The sequence below is a fragment of the Macaca nemestrina genome, chromosome 12, assembly GCF_043159975.1.
Source record: "Macaca nemestrina isolate mMacNem1 chromosome 12, mMacNem.hap1, whole genome shotgun sequence".
Lineage (NCBI taxonomy): Eukaryota > Metazoa > Chordata > Mammalia > Primates > Cercopithecidae > Macaca > Macaca nemestrina.
Genome location: NC_092136.1, coordinates 37,171,258 through 37,190,898, shown reverse-complemented (window position 1 = coordinate 37,190,898; position 19,641 = coordinate 37,171,258). Strand labels below are relative to the sequence as shown.

The 19,641-nt window shown below is 36.7% G+C and overlaps 1 protein-coding gene across 6 annotated transcripts in view; it reads left to right on the top strand.

Moving 5' to 3' along the window:
- The window catches only part of LOC105471466 (methyltransferase 15, mitochondrial 12S rRNA N4-cytidine), a 258,987-nt gene that overhangs the window by 190,260 nt on the left and 49,086 nt on the right, over positions 1 to 19,641 (top strand). For all 6 annotated transcript variants that reach the window (XM_071074945.1, XM_071074942.1, XM_071074944.1 and 3 more), the window contains one exon: positions 2,143 to 2,321. In XM_071074945.1, coding sequence (XP_070931046.1) covers positions 2,143 to 2,321 — 179 coding nt within the window. The remainder of the gene's footprint in view (positions 1 to 2,142; positions 2,322 to 19,641) is intronic.

Below are 19,641 nucleotides of genomic sequence, written 5' to 3'. Positions count from 1 at the left end.
TAAGTCAGTGAACTCTGGAGGACTGACAAGATCAAATCTATTAGTTGGGGGGCAGCTCTTGGATCTTGACTCATTTACCACATGAATGCCTATTCTGAAGCTGCCTAGCAGCTTGCCAAACCTTCCAGTGTTGCACCTTTTGCACTTTAGCACTATGGAAACTTCTACACCATCAATCATTGTTAATATAAGAGTAAAATAAAATTATGTGTATTGTCCAATTACTTGTTTAAAGTAAAATTATGTGTATGGAACAAAATGCTTTTTAATTTTCTTATTTAAAGATAGAAAAATATCATTAAAAACTGCTAAGTACATCTATACTCATCATAAAATTCTCTTGGTAAAGCTGGACTGTATCCCATGGATAAATTTCTAAATTTTACGTCATTAACACAGTTCATTCAGATGCTCGCTGGTTTAAGCAGTTGAATTCACAAATAGGTCAGGTTTAGCAGGGATTTTGTCATTTAAGCCACAAATTATGCTTTGCAAATTTATGAATGGGGAAGATCTAAAGGACAGTGGCACGCATTGAGCATCTTTTATATTGTAGGCATTATATTTCTGTTTTGCAATTGCATGCACCAATAATTATCCAAACCGTTCTGTGAGTTAAGAATTGTTACTTTCATTTCACAGGTTAAAAATTGAGGCTCTAATAGGTTAAAAATCTTACTCAATATGAGTAAAAAGGCCAGGATTCTAATCCAGATCAATTGAACTCCAAAAACCAGATCTTCATCCTGAAAGCTGAAGAAGCAAAGCCTACTGAGATAGAAATAGGGCTACCTTATAAGACGTTCATTGTTCTGTGAGTTTAATGGCAGACTGACATAAAAACAATTATTGTAAGCTATTCGGGAGGCTGAGGCAGGAGAATCGCTTGAACCCAGGAAGCGGAGGTTGCAATGAGCCAAGATCCACCATTGCACTCCAGCCTGAGCAACAAGAGTGAAACTCCGTCTCAAAAAAAAAAAAAAAAAAAAAAAATCTGAAAAGCGAGCTATGGATGAAAAAAAGAGACAAAGAGACATCAGAAGAGATGAAAGTCATGACAAATCTAGGGACAAGCCAAAGACAGCAAAAAGATTTTCTCCTGGAGGCACTAGGCATGTTAACAATGTATATTTTAGTATTTTTAAGGAGAGTTTCAGGTGTTTCTTGGCAGCCCCACTCTGGTTGGACCCTCAGTTCTTAAAGCTACCATACCGTTGTTACTTACAGATCCTCACAGTATGTTACCAACAATCAATCCAACATATTAACTGTAAGAGCAGTAACTGCACCATTAGCAAAGCTATTTTTCTAATATGTAAGGTCACAATTAGCTCATCACTTAGAATTCTTTGGCCCATTTCCCTAAGGTAAACAGGAATGGTCTGAACAGAGTAAATGCTGTGTCTGACTATAATTTATTCTATTTGACCAGAGGTTGGTAATTTTTATTCCTCCTCCACCTAAAATTACTATCTAGGCTTGTTCAATACTGCTTATTGATTACCTGGTTTTGTCATATTGTGACCTTTGTTATGGATGAATGACCAAATATTGTTAAACATTTGAATAATATGCATTATTGCCATTAAGGTTGTATGAGTTTTTGTGAGGGAAACTGACCAGCAGTATCTTTTTTTTAAATAGATTTTCTAAGTTTAATTTGTGTCTTCACAGGTAATCAGATATTTTACAGCCTCAGATTTAGTCAAGTTATTGAGATTTAGCCTTGTTTAAATATCATCTGCAAACCTTTTATCTTCTATACTGAAAAAAACATTCAAGCAGTAATTTAAATTTTGAACAACTTAAATTTAACCATTTTTCAGTGTTTTAGTTCAAGAAAAATACACAGGAACAATAAACATTTCTTTGTGAATTATAAGTTTAAGGTTATTATAATATTTTAACTTCCTGCTGCCTTGACCTTGATGAATGTTACAAACCATCACCATTTGCCATAATGATGGGTATTTGAAATAGAAAGTCTATTTCATTTGTTTAGTGTTTCAGTCTCTGACTTTAAAACCTCAGTTCTCCTAGACTATGTGTATATGTCTGACTTTATGTCTCAGTACTCTGAAGTTTCACCTCTTGTCAATGAAAACTGACGTCAGTGAACTAATTGGCTCTTCTTGTGCGTAGGTACCCTGACATGCCCACTGCTGCTGATGTTGTGAATGCTTTAGATCAACCGGCACTTGCATCTATCCTAAGAACATATGGGGAGGAGAAGCATGCCAGGAAAATCGCTTCAGCAATTGTTCAGGCACGCAGCATCTACCCCATCACCAGAACCCAGCAGCTTGCCAGCATCGTTGCAGGTAGCCTCATTAGTTCTCGACAGTGTCTAAGAGAAAAAATTATATTTACGTGTGTGCATGTGTTTGTGTGTGTGCACTCATGCACATGTGTGTGTGCATTAATCCCCCAGACTCCCAGAGGGGTTCATTTGTACTTGAAATCATGCAGGATAGAATCTTGCCTGTCTTTCTTTAATATCAGCTTTCTTTTGCTTGTGCAAGCTTCTCCCCTTCAAAACCTCTCCCCCAAATACAATTTTTAAAAGAGTATACTGTAGTTTACTAATTTGTATTATAGTAGATTTTTATTTTACACAAGATAATTTATCATTTGTGCCTACCAAGGTGAAACATGAAATGATGAGTGAAAGGATTTCTTGATCCATCACAATGGTTGATAAGCACCCTGTATAAGATCTGACATTACTTCTCTTAGTTTCACATTTCTGCATTTTAATATTGTGGGCAAAAGGAGAATTGCATTGCCCAAATGCTAAAATAAAATCCAGTGACTCATATATCTATTCCAAACAACCAACTAACAAAGGGTATATGATGTATAGGTTATTCCACTTTGTGAATGCTAACTAAATCAGCCTGAGGGGCTTATTGAAACATTTCATCTTTTCTGCTATTTCGCTATTCACCACCATAAACCTCTTGAACCTAACTCTAGCTAGGAGGCACTTTATTATAGCCTTTCTGTTTGAAGCCAAAGTTGTTTCACAGCTGTGTTCCATGATGAAAGTTTTCCAAGGCAGAAATATAACTCCTGCAGTTATTTAACAGAATTCCAATGATAAATTCTTCATCTTGTTGGACTGTCTGAAACCCTGTATCATTTTTATTTACCAAATGTTATTAAGATTTGTTTCCAGTGATTCCTATTAAATTACTTAAGTAAATTTTAAGAAGTTTTTTAAAAAGGAATATTTGTGTAACTTATAAATAGAACCTGATATTGGCTGTCTCTTTCTTAATATTATCCATAGTTTAAAAAGTAAAACTTAATTATAAATTCATTTAGATCTTTAGTATTTACAGATCATGTAGCAATTGTTTTATGATATAATTAAATAAGACTATATTCTACCTAGTTATCATAATGAAATATAAAGAGCTGTCTAGCCTTTAATTTTTTAAGCCACATATCTCAGGGCCCTTAGAACTTACTATTGAGATTTCTTTATGCAAGTTTAAGAGGAGAATTCTTGTGGTTATATGAACATAAAATATTTCATTTCTTCCCCCCTGAAAGAGTTTATACCAGCATGCTGATATTAAATTCATCTTCTGTCTGGTGTTCCTTTAACCACTCCGTACTCACTATTATGTCTCCACCGTATCCTTTCTGTAATTCTTTACCTACGTATTATTTTCTGTCTCCTGTACTGGAAAGAAAAGCAGTGAGAAGTGATACTTTTTATTTATAAGCAAATCTAAAATTCATGCTAAAAATGAGGGGTTGGGACTGGAGAGCATCCTAGAAATTATCTAGTCAGAAAACCTCTTCTAATTAATAAGGAAACTGAGGCTCAGGGAGTAGTTTGCAATAGTAATCTAGAATTTGGAAGCTCATGAATTTGAGGCATAACTGGGAATCTTCCTTCAAGCTACCTTTTCTGTCTGTGCATCCTACCTTGTAAACTTGCAGAAATAACACTTTGGCATTAAGTAGAAATTATGTGAAGGTGCACAATAGGAACAATGTAAGTACTTTCAGAAAGATTATGATATGAAAAGCATATTAGAGCTATGAGAAATGATACAGTAAAAGTGAAAATACTCATATATGGTAAATAAAACCTCATTTTAGTAAGTGCCATTAAAACACTGAGTTATCTGGAACTAGTCCATTTTTATATCATAAATATCAGTCTGTAATAATACAACTTTGTTAATGATAATATGATTTTTTTGGAAAAGGGAAAAACAAAAATGTGTTTTCATTTTGTGCTAATTTATTCAAAAAAATATTTTGAGAGAGGCTGCTTTATACTAGGCACTATCCTAAACACTAAAGTTAAAGTAGGAGCTAATCAGATATAACCTCTGTGTTTACAAAGTTTATAGACTAATAGATTATACAGTCAGGGAACTGAATGAAAACATCATGTAATAACCTGTACTTACAGTGAAAATTCTCTTTCCTATTTATTGTAATGAAGAGTTGTGATAGTATGGTCAATAGAAAATTTGATAAAAGCAGAGATTTACTTGAGGTCAAGAATTCGAGACCAGAAGATGGCCGAATAGGAACAGCTCCAGTCTCCAACTCCCAGCACGAGCCACACAGAAGACCAGTGATTTCTGCATTTTCAACTGAGGTACTGGGTTCATCTCACTGGGGAGTGCCTGACGATTGGTGCTGATCGGCTGCTGCAGCCCAACCAGCAAGAGCTGAAGCAGGGCGAGGCATTGCCTCACCTGGGAAGTGCAAGGGGGAAGGGAATCCCTTTTCCTAGCCAGGGGAACTGAGACACACAACACCTGGAAAATCGGGTAACTCCCACCCCAATACTGCGCTTTAAGCAAACAGGCACACCAGGAGATCATATCCCACACCTGGCCGGGAGGGTCCCACACCCACGGAGCCTCCCTCATTGCTAGCACAGCAGTCTCTGATCTACCTGCAAGGCAGCAGCGAGGCTGGGGGAGGGGCGCCCGCCATTGCTGAGGCTTAAGTAAGTAAACAAAGCTGCTGGGAAGCTCGAACTGGGTGGAGCTCACAGCAGCTCAAGGAAACCTGCCTGTCTGTGTAGACTCCACCTCTGGGGACAGGGCAATAACAAACGCAGCCGAAACCTCTGCAGACTCAAACGACTCTGTCTGACAGCTTTGAAGAGAGCAGTGGATCTCCCAACATGGAGGTTAAGATCTGAGAAGGGACAGACTCCCTGCTCAAGTGGGTCCCTGACCCCTGAGTAGCCTAACTGGGAGACATCCCCCACTAGGGGCAGTCTGACACCCCACACCTCACAGGGTGGAGTACACCCCTGAGAGGAAGCTTCCAAAGCAAGAATCAGACAGGTACACTCGCTGTTCAGAAATATTCTATCTTCTGCAGTCTCTGCTGCTGATACCCAGGCAAACAGGGTCTGGAGTGGACCTCAAGCAATCTCCAACAGACCTACAGCTGAGGGTCCTGACTGTTAGAAGGAAAACTATCAAACAGGAAGGACACCTACACCAAAACCGCATCAGTACATCACCATCATCAAAGACCAGAGGCAGATAAAACCACAAAGATGGGGAAAAAGCAGGGCAGAAAAGCTGGAAATTCAAAAAATAAGAGCGCATCTCCCCCGGCAAAGGAGCGCAGCTCATCGCCAGCAACGGATCAAAGCTGGACAGAGAATGACTTTGACGAGATGAGAGAAGAAGGCTTCAGTCCATCAAATTTCTCAGAGCTAAAGGAGGAATTACGTACCCAGCGCAAGAAACTAAAAATCTTGAAAAAAAAGTGGAAGAATTGATGGCTAGAGTAATTAATGCAGAGAAGGTCCTAAACGAAATGAAAGAGATGAAAACCATGACACGAGAAATACGTGACAAATGCACAAGCTTCAGTAACCGACTCGATCAACTGGAAGAAAGAGTATCTGCGATTGAGGATCAAATGAATGAAATGAAGCGAGAAGAGAAACCAAAAGAAAAAAGAAGAAAAAGAAATGAACAAAGCCTGCAAGAAGTATGGGATTATGTAAAAAGACCAAATCTACGTCTGATTGGGGTGCCTGAAAGTGAGGGGGAAAATGGAACCAAGTTGGAAAACACTCTTCAGAATATCATCCAGGAGAACTTCCCCAACCTAGTAGAGCAGGCCAACATTCAAATCCAGGAAATACAGAGAACGCCACAAAGACACTCCTCGAGAAGAGCAACTCCAAGACACATAATTGCCAGATTCACCAAAGTTGAAATGAAGGAAAAAATCTTAAGGGCAGCCAGAGAGAAAGGTCGGGTTACCCACAAAGGGAAGCCCATCAGACTAACAGCAGATCTCTCGGCAGAAACTCTATAAGCCAGAAGAGAGTGGGGGCCAATATTCAACATTCTTAAAGAAAAGAATTTTAAACCCAGAATTTCATATCCAGCCAAACTAAGTTTCATAAGTGAAGGAGAAATAAAATACTTTACAGATAAGCAAATGCTTAGAGATTTTGTCACCACTAGGCCTGCCTTACAAGAGACCCTAAAGGAAGCACTAAACATGGAAAGGAACAACCAGTACCAGCCATTGCAAAAACATGCCAAAATGTAAAGACCATCGATGCTAGGAAGAAACTGCATCAACTAATGAGCAAAATAACCAGTTAATATCATAAAGGCAGGATCAAGTTCACACATAACAATCTTAACCTTAAATGTAAATGGACTAAATGCTCCAATTAAAAGACATAGACTGGCAAACTGGATAAAGAGTCAAGACCCATCAGTCTGCTGTATTCAGGAGACCCATCTCACACGCAGAGACATACATAGGCTGAAAATAAAGGGATGGAGGAAGATTTACCAAGCAAATGGAGAACAAAAAAAAGCGGGGGTTGCCATACTAGTCTCTGATAAAACAGACTTTAAACCATCAAAGATCGAAAGAGACAAAGAAGGCCATTACATAATGGTAAAGGGATCAATTCAACAGGAAGAGCTAACTATCCTAAATATATATGCACCCAATACAGGAGCACCCAGATTCATAAAGCAAGTCCTTAGAGACTTACAAAGAGACTTAGACTCCCATACAATAATAATGGGAGACTTCAACACTCCACTGTCAACATTAGACAGATCAACGAGACAGAAAGTTAACAAGGATATCCAGGAATTGAACTCATCTCTGCAGCAAGCAGACCTAATAGACATCTATAGAACTCTCCACCCCAAATCAACAGAATATACATTCTTCTCAGCACCACATCGTACTTACTCCAAAATCGACCACGTGATTGGAAGTAAAGCACTCCTGAGCAAATGTACAAGAACAGAAATTATAACAAACTGTCTCTCAGACCACAGTGCAATCAAACTACAACTCAGGACTAAGAAACTCAATCAAAACCGCTCAACTACATGGAAACTGAACAACCTGCTCCTGAATGACTACTGGGTACATAACGAAATGAAGGCAGAAATAAAGATGTTCTTTGAAACCAATGAGAACAAAGATACAACATACCAGAATCTCTGGGACACATTTAAAGCAGTGTGTAGAGGGAAATTTATAGCACTAAATGCCCACAAGAGAAGCAGGAAAGATCTAAAATTGACACTCTAACATCGCAATTAAAAGAACTAGAGAAGCAAGAGCAAACACATTCGAAAGCTAGCAGAAGGCAAGAAATAACTAAGATCAGAGCAGAACTGAAGGAGATAGAGACACAAAAAACTCTCCAAAAAATCAATGAATCCAGGAGTTGGTTTTTTGAAAAGATCAACAAAATTGACAGACCGCTAGCAAGACTAATAAAGAAGAAAAGAGAGAAGAATCAAATCGACGCAATAAAAAATGATAAAGGGGATATCACCACCGACCCCACAGAAATACAAACTACCATCAGAGAATACTATAAACACCTCTATGCAAATAAACTGGAAAATCTAGAAGAAATGGATAATTTCCTGGACACTTACACTCTTCCAAGACTAAACCAGGAAGAAGTTGAATCCCTGAATAGACCAATAGCAGGCTCTGAAATTGAGGCAATACTTAATAGCCTACCAACCAAAAAAAGTCCAGGACCAGATGGATTCACAGCTGAATTCTACCAGAGGTACAAGGAGGAGTTGGTACCATTCCTTCTGAAACTATTCCAATCAATAGAAAAAGAGGGAATCCTCCCTAACTCATTTTATGAGGCCAACATCATCCTGATACCAAAGCCTGGCAGAGACACAACAAAAAAAGAGAATTTTAGACCAGTATCCCTGATGAACATCGATGCAAAAATCCTCAATAAAATACTGGCAAACCGGATTCAGCAACACATCAAAAAGCTTATCCACCATGATCAAGTGGGCTTCATCCCTGGGATGCAAGGCTGGTTCAACATTCGCAAATCAATAAACATAATCCAGCATATAAACAGAACCAAAGACAAGAACCACATGATTATCTCAATAGATGCAGAAAAGGCTTTTGACAAAATTCAACAGCGCTTCATGCTAAAAACGCTCAATAAATTCGGTATTGATGAAACGTACCTCAAAATAATAAGAGCTATTTATGACAAACCCACAGCCAATATCATACTGAATGGGCAAAAACTGGAAAAATTCCCTTTGAAAACTGGCACAAGACAGGGATGCCCTCTCTCACCACTCCTATTCAACATAGTGTTGGAAGTTCTGGCTAGGGCAATCAGGCAAGAGAAAGAAATCAAGGGTATTCAGTTAGGAAAAGAAGAAGTCAAACTGTCCCTGTTTGCAGATGACATGATTGTATATTTAGAAAACCCCATTTTCTCAGCCCAAAATCTCCTTAAGCTGATAAGCAACTTCAGCAAAGTCTCAGGATACAAAATTAATGTGCAAAAATCACAAGCATTCTTATACACCAGTAACAGACAAACAGCCAAATCAGGAATGAACTTCCATTCACAATTGCTTCAAAGAGAATCAAATACCTAGGAATCCAACTTACAAGGGATGTAAAGGACCTCTTCAAGGAGAACTACAAACCACTGCTCAGTGAAATCAAAGAGGACACAAACAAATGGAAGAACATACCATGCTCATGGATAGGAAGAATCAATATCGTGAAAATGGCCATACTGCCCAAGGTAATTTATAGATTCAATGCCATCCCCATCAAGCTACCAATGAGTTTCTTCACAGAATTGGAAAAAACTGCTTTAAAGTTCATATGGAACCAAAAAAGAGCCCGCATCTCCAAGACAATCCTAAGTCAAAAGAACAAAGCTGGAGGTATCACGCTACCTGACTTCAAACTATACTACAAGGCTACAGTAACCAAAACAGCATGGTACTGGTACCAAAACAGAGATATAGACCAATGGAACAGAACAGAGTCCTCAGAAATAAGACCACACATCTACAGCCATCTGATCTTTGACAAACCTGACAAAAACAAGAAATGGGGAAAGGATTCCCTATTGAATAAATGGTGCTGGGAAAATTGGCTAGCCATAAGTAGAAAGCTGAAACTGGATCCTTTCCTTACTCCTTATACGAAAATTAATTCAAGATGGATTAGAGACTTAAATGTTAGACCTAATACCATAAAAATCCTAGAGGAAAACCTAGGTAGTACCATTCAGGACATAGGCATGGGCAAAGACTTCATGTCTAAAACACCAAAAGCAACGGCAGCAAAAGCCAAAATTGACAGATGGGATCTCATTAAACTAAAGAGCTTCTGCACAGCAAAAGAAACTACCATCAGAGTGAACAGGCAACCTACAGAATGGGAGAAAATTTTTGCAATCTACTCATCTGACAAAGGGCTAATATCCAGAACCTACAAAGAACTCAAACAAATTTACAAGAAAAAAACAAACAACCCCATCAAAAAGTGGGCAAAGGATATGAACAGACATTTCTCAAAAGAAGACATTCATACAGCCAACAGACACATGAAAAAATGCTCATCATCACTGGCCATCAGAGAAATGCAAATCAAAACCACAATGAGATACCATCTCACACCAGTTAGAATGGCGATCATTAAAAAGTCAGGAAACAACAGGTGCTGGAGAGGATGTGGAGAAATAGGAACACTTTTACACTGTTGGTGGGATTGTAAACTAGTTCAACCATTATGGAAAACAGTATGGCGATTCCTCAAGGATCTAGAACTAGATGTACCATATGACCCAGCCATCCCATTACTGGGTATATACCCAAAGGATTATAAATTATGCTGCTATAAAGAGACATGCACACGTATGTTTATTGCAGCACTATTCACAATAGCAAAGACTTGGAATCAACCCAAATGTCCATCAGTGACAGACTGGATGAAGAAAATGTGGCACATATACACCATGGAATACTATGCAGCCATCAAAAAGGATGAGTTTGTGTCCTTTGTAGGGACATGGATGCAACTGGAAACCATCATTCTTAGCAAACTATCACAAGAACAGAAAACCAAACACCACATGTTCTCACTCATAGGTGGGAACTGAGCAATGAGATCACTTGGACTCAGGAAGGGGAACATCACACACAGGGGCCTATCATGGGGAGGGGGGAGGGGGGAGGGATTGCATTGGGAGTTATACCTGATGTAAATGACGAGTTGATGGGTGCAGCACACCAACATGGCACAAGTATACATATGTAACAAACCTGCACGTTATGCACATGTACCCTACAACTTGAAGTATAATAATAATAAATAAATTTTTAAAAAAGCAGAGATTTATAGAACCTATACAAATCTACATATATTTGTATGCTTGGGTTTTAATTGCAGTTCCACAAAATTCATTCTTAACAAACCACACCCATGCCATATGTCCTGTAAGTTCTGGTTATAGTTTTAGTAAGATGAAGTAAGACTTGAAAGGCATTTGCAAATCCATCTGAATGAGAAGTTTTTCTAGATTTTCATGATTTCATTTTAGTCTTTTACAATTGCCTCACTCATACCTAATTTGATTGAATTTTTTTAAGTGATTCACCTTTAACAAGAGTTTCCAAAGTTTCCAACTTAGTTTTCCTGGACACTGCAGCTGTCTTTCCTTTTGCATTCATATTTCCTCGGTTTATGTAGTATGTAATTAAATTATGTAATGACAACAGTGAACATTCTGGGCTGTAAGTGCACAGCTCTTTTGATGGGACTAGAACTGTATAGAAGTACCAGAGAATCCAAAGAATAGAATCCAACCGTCACACAATTTGTTTAACAGCGAACAGGGTTAAATCTGTCAAGTCCAATAAATCAAGAGGTACTACATAAAGAAAATATGAGATGTAATTGGAAGGGCACAGGTTCCTGTATGGGTTTCCTAGGGCTGCTGTTACTAAGTACTACAAACTTCATGCCTTAAAGCAACAGAAATTTATTCTTTTACAGTTTTGGAGATGTGAAGTCTGAAATCAAGATGTTAGAAGGGAACTAGGGGAGAATCCTTCCTTACTATTCCTAGCATCTGGTGGTTGCCAGCAATCCTTGGTGTCCCTTGGCTTGTCACTGTTTCTGCCTCCATAGTCACTTGGCGTTCTCCCTGGGCATCTGTCTTTGTGCCCAGATTTCCCTCTTCTTATAAGGACACCAGTCATGTTGGATTTAGGGCCCACACTTGATCCAGTATATCCTCATCTTAACTTGAAATCATCTGCAAAGACCTTATTTCTAGGTCAGATCACATTTATAGGTTCTGGGTAGAAATGAATTGTGCTGGGTAGACATGAATTGTGGGGGACTCTATAAACCCAGTACAATTCCTAAGCAGTATCTTTGTTTAACAAATATGTATTTTGGCAAGCTATAATATGCAATGACTATATTTAAATGTGTTTTCTGATTCTGATAAATTCATACTAAATATGTTCAAAACTATCAAGCACTCTAGGAAATATGCAGCACAGTTCCTGACACATATTAAAATCCATATCGATGGAAATATAAATCACTTTCTTTGCTTTCCAAAAACTAATAATTCAGTAGGACAAGGAAGAACAACACACTTGGAATCACACCCTCAGTGGGATCCTGTCAGTCACATGATTAAGTTGTAAATTGTAAAATCTAAAGTTTGGTGCCTTTTGCTGGTATAAATAACTACAGTTCCAGTACTCTTCCATATCATGGGAGTTCCAAAAGACAGGTTCAAGGCTCCAAGTTGGAACAGAGCACTTACAAGCATTGTGAATTACTTTGCAAATTATCAAAGTAGTAATTTATAAGCAACTTACAAGAGAATTCCAAAAACAACCTGTAGGATTTCACTGTTCTTACTACCACACATGTTCATACATATACTATTCAGAACTACCAGCCATGAATCTTAATAGAAATACTTAACACAAATGCAGTGTTAGATGCAGGGTTCCCTCCAAAAATGATTCATAAATAACAAATCCACATTTTACTAAGCATAATGTTTATTCTAATGTTCTAGCTAAAGAGTTGGAGTTGTAAAATCTAAGAGTTGAAAATGGCCTAAGGGACTCATCTAATCCAGAACTAGATTCTTCATCACTTCTAATAAATGGTCATCTAGCTTTAGCCTCTTCATCTTCATCTCTCTTACTCCCCATTGTATTCCAGTGAAGACGAGCACATTTCAGCCTGAAGTTGCCAGTTGCATACATATAATACAGGCCTAGAGACTTTAGAAAGGATAGATTTCCTAGAATAAAAGCATAACTCCTTTACATGGTTTGCAACTTCCTCCATGAACTGGCTCCTACCTGTCTTTTCATCTTCCCCTTTCCACATAATAGTCTTTGTTCCAGCTATATTGAACTTCTTGTAGTCTTCCCAGCACACCATAGTCATTCACCTGCAGGCCTTGGATGTCCTTTTGCTTGGAATATTGACCTTCCTGTTCTCTCATCTCCTTGCCCTACCCCTACCCTTTTCTCTGGCTAATTTCAGCTCATCCTTTAGAGCTCAGTTGAAATGCCACTTCCTCACAAAGTTTTTTCCAACCCTACTCAGATTGGTTGAGATGGTCTCCTATGTGCTGCCATTGCACTGCATTACCTTGTCTGGCACTTATTATGCTGTATCTTATTGCTTGCTTACTATTTAAATATTCCCTTAGATTTATATTGTGCAACACCAATGCCAACAGCCACATGTGGTTATAAAGCACTTGAAATGTAGTTACTCCATATTAAGAGGTTTCATGAATCTAAAATATGCACCAGATTTTGAAGACTTAGTTTGAAAAAGAAAAATTATAAAAATAATTTTATCTTCATTACATGTTGAAATGGTAATATTTTAGACATATTGGGTCAAATATGGCATTAAAATTAATATTTTGCTTTTTAAATGTGGCTATAGAAAATTTTAAATAACATGAATTACATTACATCTTTATTGGACAATACTGTTCCAGACTATAAGCACCAAGATTATAAGCGCTGCTGTGACTTTTGTATTAATCACTGTGTCCTAGCATTTAGCCTAATGTTTAACACTCGAAAGGTATTTAGTAAATACATTTTTTAAGATTTTTTTATTAAAAACCTTTTTTTCAAGTGACAGTGTCACCTTCTGTCGCCCAGGATGGAGTGCAGTGGGCAATCATAGTTGAAGGCTACAGTGAGCTGTGAGGCTCAAGCTGCCCTCCTGAGTAGCTGGGACTACAGGTGCCCAACATCACAGCAGGCTAATTTTTTTTAATTTTTATTTTTAGAAATAGGGTTTCCCTATGTTGCCTGTGCTTGTCTGGAACTCTTGGCTTCAAGTGATCCCCAGCCCCCTGGCTCAACTTCCTGAGTAGCTGGGATTACAGGTGTAAGCAACTGTTCCTGGCAATACTTTTTCAATGTTAATTTATATAGTTAACAAAATGCACATTCAGTCAGAAAAGCCTTGCTTGTAGAATGTTTGGATTCAGTAAAATAACTTCAACATTAATTTTAAAAATTGATGTTCAGTCTTGTAGGTCATAAAAAGCAAATGTCCTCTTACATGGTTTGGCTCTGTGTCTTCATCCAAACCTCATCTTGTAGTTCCCATAATTTCCATGTGTTGTGGGAGGGACCCACTGGGAGATGACTGAATCATGGGGACAGGTATTTCCTGTGCTGTTCTCATGATAATGAATGGCTCTCAGGAGACCTGAGTCCCTAACACAAGCTCTCTTTGCCTGCTGCCATCCACATAAGGGTGACTTGCTCCTCCTTGCCTTCTACAGTGATTGTGAGGCCTCCTCAGCCATTTGGAACTGTAAGTCCAATTAAACCTCTTTCTTCTGTAAATTGCTCAGTCTTGGGTATGTCTTTTTCAGCAGCATGAAAATGACTACTACGTCTCCCACAACATTAACACTAACATATGCAGGTAAGTTAGGAAAACTCCATTGCCCTCTAGTACTTTATTCATCTTTGTAAGTTGAAATGATAGCAATTCCTATCTTATTCTTTAGGAATGCTGTGAAGAATAATAATGCTTTGATAGAAATTTTTATTAATTAAAAATCATTCATATGATGAATGACACATATAAAAATTCTTGATCTCTTCAGGAGGAAGAAAATTTATGCACTTAATTTTGAAAAAATGGCCATGGTCTGGATTTTGCAGAATTGATGTATTTGACGTATTGATGTTTTGCATAGTGTTAAAAATGAGATGGATTCTAGACATCCCTTTGAATAAAGAAATATGGGTATTTTCCTCAAGAGGCTGGCTGCCCATATTTTATATTTGAGCTTTTTCATATTCTAGTGCTCTTTTCATTCTCCGGTTATATCAAGGAAATTACCAGTTAAATGCAAACTAGTTTAATGAAAACATCTTCGTTCCAGTCCTGGTTCTTCAACTTGCTGTTTGTGTAAACTTGTATAATTCTAGACCTCATCTTTCTCATCTTAAAATGGAGACAAATAATAGTTGTGATAATAATCATTATTTTTCTTTAATAAATATAACCATACCATTTATGTTTTGCTTACCAATGTTGAAATTCACTTGTAGTCTCAGAGCTCATGTTAAAAATCAAAGAAGAAGTATACCAATCACTTTTCAGATCATTGAGATTTAGATTAAATAAAAATGAAATAATTGATAAAATAGATAATTGATCTCTAAACAATCAAAAAGTGACAGAAGTCTTATAATATAATTATTTGAATGAGAGAAAAGAGGGGGAGACACTTTTTAGATATTTGTGACTTATATTGATTACTGTATAGATTGATTCCTTTCCCGAAACTTCTGTATAACCTTTATTCTGACTCATGAATTGGGTACATAGCCAGAGCTCAGTGAATGCTTGCTGAAAAATAAATCAAAAAAAGATGCGTACATTCGCAGCCAAAGTAAAAATGAAAATTCAAGGGAACAAATATATAAGTTCTTAGGTGTTATTGAGGATAAACTGTACTTTTTCCTTCATGTTGAAGAGGGAGACAACCTGAGCATCAAAGTCTTCAGTATAAATTAAAACAGCTTGAGGAATAGGTGATACTCTCCAGGATATGGAATCAAAAATTCTCAAGTTTTGTTTCTGGTTGTACCACTTACTTGTTCTGTGAACTTGAGTAAGTTCACTTATCTTCTCTGACCCTCAATTTCCTCATCTGGAAAATAGGAATAACAAATCTTGCTATGACTAATAAATGAGATGGCATATAGGAATATTATCTGTGAAATTTAAAATGCAAATGTTCTTGTAAGCATTTTTTTTTTGCTCCTCTGTATTCAGAACTAAGGTAATGCAGACAGTAAAGGAATGCGGTAGTTGGAACTCTTGAGTGTGGACTTCCATTTCCAATTCTATTTTCCTGTCCATGACCAAATAGTGTGATTTGTGATAGATTGATCACTTCATTCCAAGATGCTTTTCCCTTAGGAGTTATGTGACTTGTAGGAAGGAGAAGAATAATTATCTTTTTCTGCACTGGGACATGTAAGGTATATCTTTCCACAGTGGCATTGATGGCTCATGCCTCAACCTGTATCTGAAACCATCATCTGTTTTCAGCATCATTTTGTTAATCCAGAGAGAACCTTCAAAATAAAAGATAATGATAAGATAAAATTTATGCCAGGTGCAGTGGCTCACTCTATACCCCAAGCACTTTGGGAGGCCAAAGCAAACTGATCTTGAGTCCAGGAGTTCAAAACCGGCCTGTTCAACATGGTGAAACCCTGACTTTACTAAAAATACAAAAATTAGCCAGGTGTGGTGGCACATGCCTGCAGTCCCAGCTACTCAGGAGGCTGAGGCAGAAGAATCACTTGAACCCGGGAGCTGGAGATTACAGTGAGCTGAGATTGTGCCACAGCTCTCCAGCCTGGGTGACAGAGTAAAACTCTGTCTCAAAAATAAGAAAATAAAATAATAAAATTTATTAAGAAATAGTCATTGTCATTTTAGTTGGAACATAAACTTATTCCTGATCAAGATAATTTGACATCCTTTTATTGTTTAATAACCTACATGTTGCTTCCTTCATTTTTCTCAAAAAGTACTCTTTACACTAACATTGCTTTGATTAAGAAGTGGAAGGAAAAGTGTTAGAGTGTTCAATTATCACTCTGATGGAAAATGGTATGGTCAAACCTACAGTTGAATTTGGATGGCTCGCCATCGCCGATATATCATAGTTGTCATTGCCGCTGCTATGAAAATTACACTTATTCTTCTGTCATTTCAAATTTCTCAAATTCAGTCTATTACACATTGTGTATATAGTGACATGCCAACTAAATTAGCAAATGGCATTTCTTAAGTAAACTCATGTTTTATTTCTTATTTTAATAAGTAATCCTTTCAAAAGACATTCTGTACATGAACTCAGAAGGGAATGGAATGTGGAAAAAAAAAAAAGAAAACCTGAATAACTTTTCCTAAAAAAGTCTAGCTGTTCTTAGTTTGTAGCACCAAATGGGGAGCAGAGAATGTTCTAATCGCAACTGACTGTAGCCCAACCCTAATTTAATGATAATAATAATGATAAATAATAATGCTAGCTACCATTTACTGAGCAAATACTAGGTACTATGTGAAATCATTTTCCTGTATTAACTCACTTAATCTTCATAGTAACCCATGAGGCTGGTACTGGTTTTATCCCCATGTTACAGATGAGGTAACTGAAGTATAAAAAGCTTAGGTTACTTTCCTCTTCTCAACTAGAGCTGGGATTAGAAGCTAGTAATCTCATTTTACACTCTCTGCTTTTGATTATAACTCTGTTCTAGATCCCTTTCTTATGATTAAGGTATGGCAGTGTTGCTAGAGAATGCTGACAGCTCAGTCTTCAAGGATATCACATACTTTCAGCACTTTGCATCTTGTGATAAATACCATAAATAATGGAGCCATGAACAAAAAGGTATGGGAACCCAGAAAAAAGAGAAATTTATTTTAATATAGTGAGAGGACTTAATGAGGAGAGGAGTCAAGTAGAAGTTATACACAAGGAGACCTTTGAGTTAGGCCTTTTAGGGGCAGAAGTGATGCCTATTTTTGGAAGAGTTCCTGGTAACTAATAGAAACTCATGAATTGCAGACATGAGAAGATGAACAAACAAATAAATGAAGAAATAGGTGGGATTTCAGGGGGCTGAGGAGAGTAGAAGACAGGCAATTCAGAGTCCGATTCTAGGACCTAATATAATTCCAAATTCCTGAAATTCCTCATTATCTTAGAATCCCTTTTTCTAAATGTCACCTTGAGCTGGATCAGATTTTTGGGACATTAACCACGTACTCTAGATCTTCCTGATTCTGGATGAATTTCAGACTGCTTCTAGGGAAAAAGAGAGAAGAAAATGCATCCTGTTACCTCATTGCTCCATTTCTTGTTATTTTATACTTTTAGTACTTCTGCAAGTGAAAATTAGAGGGATCTGCTGGCATTGTATGTTTGACACATCAGCAGTTTTCACATTGATATTAATTTTGTGAAGATATATATGACTAGCCAGGCCACCTTTTTCTCCTTCTTATTTGCTAAAAATGAAGAAAGATTATTTGTTCCCATAACTAGTTATTTAGAAGGCTTAACAAGTTGGTGGCAGATATTTATCTGAGCTCTCCATTTGAGAATTTAGATCAGGCAGGTTTATATGTTATTTGTACTATCTTGTTTTTGATATTTACATGGATTGAGATCTTGTCTAGGTGGTAGATACAATAACATGTTCTTCTCACTCAAAAATATTGAGAGAATCAACAGTATGCAGCTCCACTCCTTAAAGTAGTAGTGTCACGCATCAGCTATTATATTTGTATGTTTCAGAATGTTCTTTGAAGACAAGCATATGCTTTCATTTTTAAAGTTTAAAATGTTCAAGTTATTTTAAAAGAATGTCAAAGAGAGAGAATTCCTAATTTTAATGGATTGACAAAGATCAAAGATTATATTTTTGGGGCTGGGAGGGGAATAATGGAAGAAAGAATAGTTTTGGTGTTTAAACTTTGTTACTAAAAATTAAGAATAGTACTTCCAAATTATTATATATTATGTCTTTTGCTTTGTATCTTTTATATATTGTATCTTTTGAATTTGAAAAATTATGGAATATCTAGGAAATGTGTTTCTTAGAATTTTTAAAATAGGAATTTGTTAACTTTTAATATTTTTTATCTTTCTTGTAACTCTTCACTTTTGTCAAAAATATTAGCAGTTTCATAATTTCCCAAACATTTTAATTTATTTTATCACTGTAATCTTCAGATGACTGTATATTGCCTCAAATATTTCTAATCACTTAGAGTCACTTCTGCTGTATTATAAACTGTAGAATAGATCACCTCTCTTTACATTTTTTGTGTGCGATAGCATATAGAACACAGTAAACAACAAGAAATATTTGCTGACTTCCTACCTCTCCTAATACATAATTATTTATTTAATGACTTTCTTATCAATTGGACTACAATACTATATGAGGGGAAGGATTAGATGTGTCTTCTTCATTGGTGCATCATCAAACTTGATATGTTATTTGTCTTAAAATAGATGCTCAATCAATATTTCTTTAATGAATAAATGAATGGCCTTTTTTTTCATAGTTTTGATGTTTATACAATGAGCTCAACTAGAGACAACTAGTAAAGAAGGCCTTTTAATCAACTAGTTTCTGCAGCATATATAGGCACTTACTATTAGGTAGACTCATACCTACAAAAGGAAGAGAAAATGTGATAATTGTCTTTGCACTTGTAGTATCTTTCCTGTTCTCTTAAAGGGCAAATCAAGCTAAATATGTCATAAAATACAGGATCAGTTTTCTGTAATTTCAGTTTTCTCAGTAGCAAAATAGTGAATTTGACCTAGAAACACCTATTTCATGCACACATTATGTATCCATTTAACCATCATGTATTTATTCTAAGTCTACTTTGTGCTGGGCACTGATGAAGATGAAGACAAAGGTTTTACTTTCTAAGAATTAACAAAAAATGATCTTTCCCAGTTACATAGCAGACGTCATAGTATTTATTTGGCTACATATATATGTTTACTGATTTCTTAGCTTATAATATTTTCATGAATCCCATTAATTTCTGGAATTAATTTTCCTCATACCCAAATAGATATTTTAAGATATTTTCAATGAAGATAAAGATACAGACAAATTATGAGAGTATGTTGCTACATTTGTCTAACTGTATTTTTATTTTCTCTAACTTTTGAATGATGCTTAGTTGGGTATAGAATTGATAGGTTTATGA